Genomic DNA, 11,880 nt, shown 5'->3' with positions numbered 1-11,880 from the left:
TTCCCATGGTTCCGATAGCAATCCTTTCTTTATTTCAAACATTCATCCATCAGTTAAAAAGGCCGTGAGACAAAGGAACTGTTTGAAAGTGCAGAGAAAATCCTAAAATTAAATTTAGACTCTGGAACTAAAATTCTTGGGTTTTGATCCAATCGGAGGTGGAAAGCGCGCCCAGGGATAAAGGGAGAACTTTTCGTTTCAGTGTTAAATACACCCGATTCCTCAGATGGCCACCAAGATACAGAACTAGCTTCTCAAATATAAACCCATCTTGTCAGGATGGCCGTTATGTGATGATAGAAGCCACGAGGTCTCATTGGTAGCTCTAGTCCAAATACTCCAATTTCTGAAGCTCTCCTTTTTTCAGATTCTTCCCTATTTGAGGAATATGCAGTTCAACAACAGTGCTGGAGATGAAGTCTCCTTCTCAGAAGATGGACTGGGATCTGCTCGTTACGATCTTCTCAACTGGGTTTTCCTCCCCAATAAATATTTTGTCCCCGTGAAGGTGGGGCAAGTAAATCCTGAGGCTCCCCCAGGCCAAGATTTCACCATTAAATCTGATGGAATCGTCTGGGCCACAAAGGTGAGCTGCTTGTCCAGAAGGGACCTTTTCTAATCAGACACGTAGACAAGACTTCAAATGTTAATCTTTCAGGATCAAAGAAGACATTCATTAAGTCATTTTTTGTTATTGTGTCATTTTTCATAAGATTGATATAAAATCATATCTTTCAACAAAACCTTTCGGTTCGCAGATATAAACTGCCCCGGCCACAGAGGCATCTTTCCTGATCCTCAGCAGTTCCATGCAGGATTGCTTTTGGGCAGAATTTATGAATCTCCAACTAGGATTTCCACTCCTATTCTAATCCCCAAATGCAAAAACTGCCTTCCAATCTTTCCTGAAGAAGTGTGGTGTGCAGTTCAAGCTTTATTTTTTATTATTCAGAATATGCTCCTTCCTTCAGCACTATCAACCTCTGATGAAATAGATCTGCCAGGGAAAGAAGACATTCATCTATCTACGTCTCTTTGATAGAGCAGGAAAGAGCAAAAAACGTCTGAATGAACAGATTTGAGATTCGAAGCAGAGAGGTCGAGGCAGGGATAATGTACTCAAAAACAAAAGAGCAGCATTCCTGGATAACAGATATGTCATTCTTCTGGGGGTTCCATTATAAAATAGGAGAAAAAACAGGCAGCAACATCAAATTGAAAGCCTCATCAGTCATGGAAGTGCACAGTGAATGAATAGCTGGAACTGAACAAATCCTTGTCTCTGGCTAATCTCTACTCAGGATCATCATAAATGGAGGATGATTTGCCCTTTTTGATGCCCCATAAATTGTACAGGGAGTCCTTTCATCATTCCCTTTGTGGACAGGCCAACAGCAGAAAGCGGAAGTCATATCACCTCTGTAGGAGGGATAATGCATATGGCAGATCCCCCTGAAATTCTTAGCCAAACACTCTTGATTTCAGATGCAGCTCACTGTGAACCCTGCCCAGAAGACCAATATCCCAACAAGGACAAGGACCAATGCATTGCCAAGAAGATCCACTTCCTTTCCTATCAAGAGACCCTGGGATACACTTTAGTTTCTCTCACTCTTTTTCTCTCTCTGATCACTTCTGCAGTCCTGGTAATTTTCCTTAAACATCATGACACACCAATTGTCAAGGCCAACAACCGAGATCTCACTTATATTCTCCTGGTCTCCCTCCTGCTCTGCTTCCTCTGCTCTTTCCGTTTCATTGGTCAACCAGGGAAGCTCACCTGTCTCTTCCAACAATCTGCCTTTGCCATTCTCTTTTCCCTGGCAGTTTCCTCTGTGTTGGCAAAAACTGTCATGGTGGTTCTGGCCTTCATGGCCACCAAGCCTGGAAACAGGTCAAGGAAACTCTTAGGAAAACCACTGACCAACTCCATTGCCATAACCTGTCCCCTGCTCCAAGTACTTCTTTGTGCCACCTGGCTGGGAATCTCAACTGCGTTTCCTAGCTGGGACTTTCACTCCTTGTTTGGAGAGACCATCTTGGAATGCAAGGAAGGCTCAGCTTTAATGTTTTACATTGTCCTTGCCTACCTAAGTTTTTTTGGCTTTCATCAGTTTCACAGTGGCCTTTCTAGCTAGGAAATTGCCTGATAGTTTTAATGAAGCCAAGTTCATTACTTTTAGCATGCTGGTCTTTTGCAGTGTTTGGATCTCCTTCCTTCCTACCTACCTGAGCACCAAAGGGAAGTCCATGGTGGCTGTGGAGATCTTCTCCATTTTAGCCACTGGAGCTGCTCTCTTGGCTTGTATCTTTTCTCCCAAATGCTACATTATTCTGCTGAGGCCCCATCTTAATTGTAGAGAAAATATAGTAAGAAACAAAAATTTCTAACTAATGCAAAGATTGGCCTCATTTATATTTGTCTTTGAATGTGATAAAAGTTCTAAGAAATGATGGCATAAAGGAGAAATTTGCCCATAAAAGAATTCCTTATCAAGTGCTGCAACTGGTTACAATATACCTGTTTTCAACAACAAACACCCTGCATTTTGTTTATCATGTCTTCTCTTTATCGTGTTATCAAAGTATCCTATGTGGATGGAAACCTAGTTTTTAAAGAAGTATTCATTATTTCAAGGAGTTGGGTTTTTTTTTCTCATTTTATTCTTTTTCATTTAGTTATTCTTTCAAAATAGTGTTTTAAAGGTATTGAGTTTTGTATCAATGTTAAAAGCATATGAGGTTGTTTCTTTCGATATCTGAGGCTTTATGGAGTTCCCTATCAGTATTCAGTGATTTTTGATAACATCTCCCTTTCCATCCAATGGCCTCTGGTGCGAGAAGAAGAAACAGAAGGAATTTGTGCTAATTGCCCCATACAATAGCAAACTTGAATACTCTCATGTTCAATCAGCTTTATCAACATTTCTATGGCAACTTAACTGATTTGTGTTTGTTTTTTTTTATTAAAAGAATACTTCTTTTTTGAAAGGAACAGTAGAAGGGTGGGAAAATAATGATGGAAGGATGGGGAAATAATTGATATTCAAAATTATGAATAGGTATGCTTACATCATGTATTCCTTATGCATATATTATTTTCTCCTCCTTTCTCAAATGTATAAATATGAGTCCATTCTTTGGTCTTCAAGAGTTCCTCCCACTACTCTCTGGAGAAAATTTATCCTGGGCACACTCTTAACAAGCAGTACTGCTGTGAGAATTGATTATTGATTTTTGGTCCTGCATTTGGAGCCTGAAGGCTTAAGCAGTTGTAATAGCTGCATAAACATGAGAGATAGTCCTTATTTAGCAACAATGATGAAATAGTAACTTTGCAACCCAACACACTGATGGGAATGGGACAATTGGCTGCAGTCGCCTTGCCCCAGCCACCTCACCCCAGCCTCCCCATTTCAGCTAACCCACCATGGCCACCCCTCCCCATCAGTCCCTCCCTGCTATCCCCTCCCTATCAGCCCCCCCCCCAACTGATTCTCCCCAGCCACCCCTCCCAGCCACCCTCGCCCACTAACTCACCCTGGGTGATACATTGTAGTACAAATTGCTCTGGCAGATTTGCAATGTGGGACAATTAGCCCTGTGTGTCTCAACTGTTCCCAGAAAAAAACCATTCTCAGAAGGTCCTTCCCACTGCACCAACCTCCTCTTCCTCTATTGACTCCTGGTATTGGGGCCCATTCCCCATTTTTTTCATTGCCCCCCACATGAGAATCACTCTCAGCAAAGAGAGATCGGGGCCATGTGGGTTGCAGACAGTAAGAGGCTCTATGTCAGATCTGCCATAAAGGATGAGAGGGGGGAAATAGGGAAGGGGGGGAATGACAGGAAACAGAAGAGGCAACTAGAGACAATGACTGAACGATCCAAGGACAGAGGCATGGGAACCGAATGCAAAGGGCCACCAAACAGGCACCAAACCTTAGAACTGTCACCTCACGGTTGGATTATTGCAACACGCTCTACATGGGGCTACCCTTGAAAAGTGTTCTGAGACTACAATTGGTCCAGAATGCAGCCACACGAGCTATTGTGGGTGCACCTAGATACACCCACATTACACCAATTCTCCGTAAGCTGCACTGGCTCCCTATCGGTCTCCGGGCACAATTCAATGTTGCGTGTTTCCAAGGATCTTACCCAATAACTCCAACACGAAATGTTCTTGAATCAGAGTTCTTTATTAATCAGTTATTTCTATTACAGGTGAATGTCTGGAAGTGGATCTGGATCCCTGGACCACGCCTTATATACCTGGGAGGCAGAGCTAAGGTAAGGAGGGATCAGGGGAAGGGCCAGGTGGGTATAATTCAATCCAGAACCAACATCACAATCAAATTTCCTTTTATGAGTATATGTTCCCAGGGTACGACTGTCAACCCAGCTTCCTAGTTAAAGTCAGGAGGCACCTGAAAATCACCCAGTCCTGTGATATGTAGTGCTTTAAAGGTGTTAATAACCCCTGTTGTCCTTGAGGTGGTTGTTAAATGACTCACAGGTACTTAAGTCTCCATCTTTGAGGAAGATGGGGAGTTCAAAAATGTAAATAAATAAATAAACAAAAAATAAATGGAGCATGGGGTGCCTAAGGCATGGGTCGGTCCTTGGGCCCACCTGCCCAAGAGATCTCAAGGCTCCTCCATGTCCTGAGTCATCCTGGGCTCTGCTTCCTGGCCCTCGAGAGAACGTCCTCCAATTTACAGGGTCTTTTTAAAATATAAATTTAAAATTTGATACATTAATAACGGCTTTGAGCCAAACCCAGGATAATAGCCAGTGGTGAAATCCAAACTTTTTTCTGTGGGTGTGGCTTGGTGGGTGTGGCTTGGTGGGCATGGCATGGGAAGGGTATTGCAAAATCTCCATTCCCATCCCACTCTGGGACCAGCCAGAGGTGGTATTTGCTGGTTCTACGAACTACTCAAAATTTCTGCTATCGGTTCTCCAAATTGCTCAAAATTTCCGCTACCGGTTCTCCAGAACCTGTCAGAACCTGCTGGATTTCACCCCTGATAATACCCCAAAGCAGAAAATAACAGTTGATTTTGCACATCGTGGAACTGGAATCCGATCTGTTGCTGCAAAGTGTGAAGAAGAAAGAATCTGATCTGAAAATTAGAGATTTGCAAGAAATTCTGAGATAATGGAATAGATGAACGATGGGCTGGACTTCCTTGGTGAAATTAATGCTGTGTTTTTAAAGAGGCTTTTGGAACAATGCATGCTGCAGAGAGATTGACAATAGAGACTTATGAACTTGGGAAATGAGATGCAATTGATGGGAAAGTTCCCAATTAAAATCCTAAGGAAAGGTTGTTGTTTTTTATTAAGAGCCAAACAAGAGATTTCATCTTAGACATATCAGAGGTAATTATGTGGTTATTGGTGACACATAAGAAGCTGTTTTGGATTTTTTATGTATTAAATACAATAATAGATCGGTTACAGGGGGTTTTGAAATTTAACTTTGCTGTTGATTATCTGGTTAACTATTATTTCTTCATAAATATAATGTATGACAGGTCAAATATGTTAGAAATTATGTCCATATATAGCACAGAGCAAACAAAGAGAACAGTCACCATGTGCTTTTACTACTTAACTGTTTAACTGTAACAGGAAAGTTTCCTGTAACAGAAAACAGGAAACTCTACAAAAGAGCATACAGCAGTGACGGCTAACCTTTTCCAGACCAAGTGCCAAAATGTGCATGCATGCGCCCGAACCCCCAAAACGCAATGCATGTACAGCCCCGCATATGCGCCCCACCCCCCTGCATATGCACACGTGCCCCCGCATGTACCCCACCCACCCTGCATGCACATGGCCACCTGCACGCCCCCCATGCATGCGTGGCAGAGACATGACCACCAACTGGCCAGCGGGAGGCACACGCGTGCATGCGTGGCAGAACTGAACTTAGGCGACGGTTCACATGCCCACAGAGAGGGCCTGTGTGCCACCTGTGGCACGTATGCCATAGGTTCACTATCACGGGCATAGAGAATATACCATAGATCCAAACTTGTAAACACTGCCATCTACTGCCTGAATACTACTGTAGTTGTTGCATAAATACATTCCAAAAATGAAGTCCAACAAAACAGATGTAGACCTTTATAAATCTTGGACCTATTTTGCAAGAGGGAAAGCTATTATTGTTGCAAATTTTTTTTTAATGCTCAACCAGTGGGAATAATATGAGTTTCATTTTTTGTCCTTTTAACTCACATCTTTTTTTAATATTTTTGTCTAGTTTTGTTTTGTCTTGTTGAATTCCTCCTCTTTGGGTTTTGTATTTAAATTTTCTGAATAAAATAAAACAATTATGGTTTTAAAAAAAATTCAAACTGAGAATATTCTTTCCCATCCAACAGCCTTTATGCACGAGGGCAAAACTGTGACAGCATGGCTTGTCAGTCAATAGTTGCACAATGGAATATCATCAGCGTATAGATCAGTAGTGGGTTGCCCCTGGTTCGGACCGGTTCTATAGAACCAGTAGTAAAACTGACGGGAGGCTCTGCCCACTGACCCTGACATCATCAGAAGCAATCTGCACATGCACAGAAGCAAGGTACATGCACGAGCGAAGAGAGAGAGTGCGCGCGATCGCATTGCAAACTAGTAGTAAAGGTAAGTAGAACCCACCCCTGGTACAGATGATAACACACTTCAGACTGAGAAAGCCTCATTGATGCTCCCTGAAAATCGGGGGTTGGGCTCAATCTCTCCCCTCCAATCAACCAGCTTCAGACAAAGGAACGAACCACATAACAATATGTTCCCACTCTTATTACCCCAGTTTCTAATCTCATCCCTTGCCGTCAGAGGTGAAATGCTCCCGGTTCGGACCGGATTGCCCGATCCGGTAGCAATGGCGGCGGGTGGTTCGGAGAACTGGTAGCAAAAATCCCTGCCCCCCCCCCCCCAACCATGCCCACCTGAGCCGCACAATCATCGGAGGCTTTTTTTTTTTTTAACTTTTAAAAGCATTTTTTCCTTCCGCTGAAAAAATGCTTTTAAAAGTTAAAAAAAAAAAGCCTCTGATGATTGCACGACTCAGCTGGGATCTCAGAGGCTTTTCAAAGCATTTTTTTTTTTTGCTCTAAAAGTCTCTCTGACGATCCCAGCTGAGTTGCCTGATCGTCAGAGAGACTTTTCAAAGCATTTTTTTTTTTTGCTCTAAAAGTCTCTCTGACGATCCCAGCTGAGTTGCCTGATCGTCAGAGACTTTTCAAAGCATTTTTTTTTTGCTCTAAAAGTCTCTCTGACGATCCCAGCTGAGTTGCCTGATCGTCAGAGACTTTTCAAAGCATTTTTTTTTTTTTTTTGCTCTAAAAGTCTCTCTGACGATCCCAGCTGAGTTGCCTGATCGTCAGAGAGACTTTTCAAAGCATTTTTTAAAACGATCAGGCAACTCAGCTGGGATCATCAGAGAGACTTTTAAAGCATTTTTTTCTGCAACCTCTTAAGTGGAAGAGGTGGTTTAAAAAATGCTTTGAAAAGGCTCTGACGATCCCAGCTGTGTTCCTGATCGGCAGAGGCTTTTCAACGCATTTTTTTTTGCATTTGCAGAAAAAATGCTTTGAAAAGTTAAAATTAAAAAAAAAAATGTTGGCCACGCCCACCCAGTCACATTACCACCACCCCACCAAGCCAAGCCCACAAAACCGGTAGTAACAAATTTTACATTTCACCCCTGCTTGCCATGTAGGTATAAATAAACTAGCTATTCCATTCCAATTATTGACATGATTGCTCAGAGTACAACAGATTATTGTGTGCCACTGCACCCACTAACACTCACACTATATGAGCAAACTATGGCACAGGCCAAAATCCATCTTGTGTGCAGGGGCTCAGTTTCATGTAGGTCAAATACACAACTTCACCGTGACTCTCAAATCCATCTGCTCCGTGCATTACAAGAAGAGACACAAACATGTTTCCCATGCTGGTGTAGGAAGAGAAGCTGTTGTTAAGTGGGTAGGAGAATGCCTGTTCCTTGCAATTATCAGAAGAAGAATTAATTCTTAAACTATCCCCTGTGGATTTCTAGACACAACATTCTTCCAAGATAAAATCTGCTTTAAAAAAATATCTGAGTGGGGAGCAGGACATGTCAACATAGCTGGTCTTGCACAGAGTTAACTCCTGGGTTAGCCCAAAGACAGGTAAGAATCCGTCTGAATAGAGCTGGAAGGGACTTTGGAGGTCTTCTAATCCAACCCCCTGCTCAAACAGGAGACCCTATGCAAGAAGGAGACACCAGGAGCCGTGGTGGTACAGTGGTTAGAATGCAGTATTGCAGGCTAATTCTGCTGACTGCCAGGGGTTCGGTCCTCACCGGCTCAAGGTGGACTCAGCCTTCCATCCTTCTGAGCTCAGTAAAATGAGGACCCAGATTGTTGGGGGCAAGAGGCTGACTCTTTAAACCACTTGGAGAGGGTTATAAAGCACTGAGAAGTGGCATATGTCTAAGTGTTGTTGCTATACAATTTCAGATAGGTGGTTGTCCAGCCTCTTCTTAAACAACCCCCCGCCCCATGATGAAGCACCCACAACTTCTGGTGGCAAGCTGTTCCACTGGTTAATTGTCCTCACTGTTAGGAAGCTAATTCCAAGTTGCTTCTCTCCTTGATTAGTTTCCATCCATTGTTTCTTGTCTTGCCTTTGGAAAGAAAAAAAAAAAAGCATTGTCGATATCAATTTGTCCTGGGAGACCTCCAGATAGCATGGGTGACATCTATTGTGCTAAAGCTGTGATAAGATTTCAAGCGCTGCCTGCCATTCAGCTTCTGCACAAACTTTGATTTCTGGTCTAGGAAGGAAGGTGACCAAAATGACTGGGCTACCTCACCTGTTGCTGCTGCTACTATTCTGGCTCCTGCCGCCACCTACTGCGAAGAGGCTGCAAACCATATGTGTGTTAAGGAATTATTTAAAATCACCAAGAAGCTACTATAGCCCTGGTGATCTCATTATTGGTGGGAATTTGCCTCTGGAAACCTTGCTTCTCTCCGAAGTTCCACGCTTTCAAAATGACCCATTGGTGCTTTCTATACCAACTTTGTAAGTTCCACCTTGACGGGAAATAAGTAGATCATTTCCCATTGAATCATAGGGCTGGAAAAAGCCTTCTAGTCCAGCCCTCTGCTCAAGGCAGGAGCCTCATATCATCCCAGTCTATTTTTTTGAAAACCTCCAGTGTTTTAATAAATGACTTAGATGAGGGAATAGAAGGGAAACTTACCAAATTTGTGGATGATACTAAGCTAGCAGGAATACCCTAGAAGATAGGCTCAAGATCCAGATGGATCTTGACGGACTTGAAACCTGAGCCCTATCTAACAAAATTGAAATTCAATGTAGAGAAATGTAAAGTCTTACACTTAGGCAAGACAAACCCAAAGTACACATTTTTATTTATTTTTTTATTTATTTATTAAATTTTTATACCGCCCCCTCTCCCGAAGGACTCGGGGCGGTGAACAGCCAAAGTTAAAAACACACAATACAAATATTAAAATACATTAAAACAGAATTAAATTATCTTAGGCTTCTCCAATTTAAAACCCCATTACCCATAAAATTCACCAATTAAAAATTTTTTAACCCAGCCCGGCTTGCTGAAATAAAAACGTCTTCAGGGCCCGGCGGAAGGTCCGGAGATCCGGGATTAGTCGTATCCCTGGGGGCAGCTCATTCCAGAGGGCGGGTGCCCCCACAGAGAAGGCTCTTCCCCGGGGGGTCGCCAGCCGACATTGCCTGACAGACGGCACCCTGAGGAGACCCTCTCTGTGGGAGCGTGTTGGCCGGTGGGAGGTTATCGGAGGCAGAAGGTGGTCTCGTAAATAACTGGGTCCTATAGACTGGGTGAAACCAGGTTTAATAGCAGTGACTGTGAGAGGGATCTTGGAGTCTCAGTGGACAACCAGCTAAATATGAGCCAGCCGTGTGCAGTGGCAGCCAAAAAAAAGCCAATGTAATCCTAAATTCCATTAAGAGGGGGATACAATCAAGATCAAGGGAGGTACAAATACCCCTCTATAAAGCCTTAGTAAGACCACACCTAGAGTACTGCATCCAATTTTGATCACCACACTATAAAATAGATATTGAGACCATAGAAAGAGTGCAGAGAAGAGCAACCAAGATGATGAGGGGACTGGAGGCTAAAACATACGACGAACGGTTGCAGGAACAGGGCATGGCTAGTCTAGTAAAGAGAAGAACCAGGGGAGATAGGATAGCAGTCTTCCAATATTTGAGGGGCTGCCACAGAGGGGAGGGAGTCCAGCTGTCCACACACAGACACCAGTCTGGTGGCTTCCTGAACTTCAAATGTTGTGTGCTTTTCTCATTAAACTGCCAAGCTCTCGGTATACCGATATTGTGACATCCCCCACTGGTGTCCTGTGTTGGCCAATGGTGACCATGCCTGAAGAAGCTGCTTAAAGAGGAGATCCAAATTGATTTGGGTGCTACAAGAGCAACTGGAAGGATTATAGCCCCTAGAAGAAATTGAAGGAAGAAGGGATGATAGAAGGGTGTAAAACAGTCCATAATGGGGCTGGGAAAACATTTCTCTCACAAACCATCCATGTTTAACCAAAGATCTTTTTTTAAAAAAAAGCACCAACCCAATGAAATTTGGGACTTCCTGCACCAAAATTCCCCACCACAAAGCAAGGCAAACACCTCCCTCACACTTTCCTATAATATTCCCCAATGTTTTTTCTCACTATAATCCCATAGCCAAGAATTACCAGCAGGTCCTGGCCTTGGTGTTTGCCGTCAGAGTGATCAACAAGGATCTGGTTCTCCTCCCAAACATCACTCTTGGCTTCCACATCTATGACAATCGCCAGATTGAGAGAGAGATTTCCTTCATCAGCCTCTCCCTGCTCTCCACACAAGATCAAATGGTTCCAGGTTACAAATGTGACAGACAGGACTCTCTGCTCTCTGTTGTTGGAGGTCTCAACTCCAAATCCTCAAGGCAGATGGCCTCCATCTTCAGCATCTTCAAGGTCCCACAGGTAAGGAGGTTCCTTCAGATACAGGTATGGAGTAGACAAACAACATATAGAAACCAAGATGAAACTAAGTATGCTTTGGGGGGGACATAAGAGGAATGTGTGATTTAGAGAATGCATGCAATATTTTATGTGTCAAATAACCCAAAAGAGATAGATAATGACATAATTCTGAAATATTCCACTTGCTGAGATAAATTCCTTCCTAATTTATTCTTCAAACAAATGTATCCAGATTTTTGGTTCACTTTATTTTCTGTGGGGAGGCGGTCGCTCAGTAACTAAGACACTGAGCTTGTCGATCAAAAGATCGGCAGTTCAGCGGTTCAAATCCCTAGTGCCGCGTAATGGGGTGAGTTCCCGTTACTTGTCCCAGCTTCTGCCAACCTAGGAGTTTGAAAGCACGTAAAAAATGCAAGTAGAAAAATAGAGACCACCTTTGGTGGGAAGGTAACAGCATTCCCTGCGCCTTTGGAGTTGAGTCATGCCGGCCACATGACCACGGAGATGTCTTCGGACAGTGCTGGCTCTTCGGCTTTGAAACAGAGATGAGCACCGCCCCATAGAGTCAGGATCGACTAGCACATATGTGCAAGGGGAACCTTTACCTTATTCTGTGTATGAGGTTGATGGTTTGTTCACTTGCTTTTTGACATGTCACAACATGTCACAATATGCAACTGGTTGCTCTTCCTAAAAAGGAGAGAAGTTTAAGCCTGCCACTCAGAATAAGTCAGCATGACTGGTGGGGCAGGAAACAACACAATGGGAACCCTTAAAGTCACCATAAAACTTTGTCTTTGAAAACAAAGATTCT

At 43.2% G+C, this 11,880-nt stretch overlaps 1 protein-coding gene across 1 annotated transcript in view; it reads left to right on the top strand.

The window, feature by feature from the left end:
- The first annotated feature begins 6,602 nt into the window (after positions 1-6,602).
- The window catches only part of LOC139312183 (vomeronasal type-2 receptor 26-like), a 32,176-nt gene continuing 26,898 nt past the window's right edge, over positions 6,603-11,880 (top strand). Inside the window, exons 1-2 of the mRNA XM_070936767.1 lie at positions 6,603-6,657; positions 10,783-11,066. Of these exons, the coding sequence (XP_070792868.1) occupies positions 6,603-6,657; positions 10,783-11,066 (339 nt within the window). The remainder of the gene's footprint in view (positions 6,658-10,782; positions 11,067-11,880) is intronic.

The sequence above is a fragment of the Pituophis catenifer genome, unplaced genomic scaffold (genome assembly GCF_029215685.1).
Source record: "Pituophis catenifer annectens isolate HBS135680 unplaced genomic scaffold, rPitCat1.0.hap2 SCAF_1, whole genome shotgun sequence".
Classification (NCBI taxonomy): Eukaryota; Metazoa; Chordata; class Lepidosauria; order Squamata; family Colubridae; genus Pituophis; species Pituophis catenifer.
The sequence above is the reverse complement of the archived record's forward strand: the minus strand, read 5'-3'. Positions and strand labels throughout refer to the sequence as shown.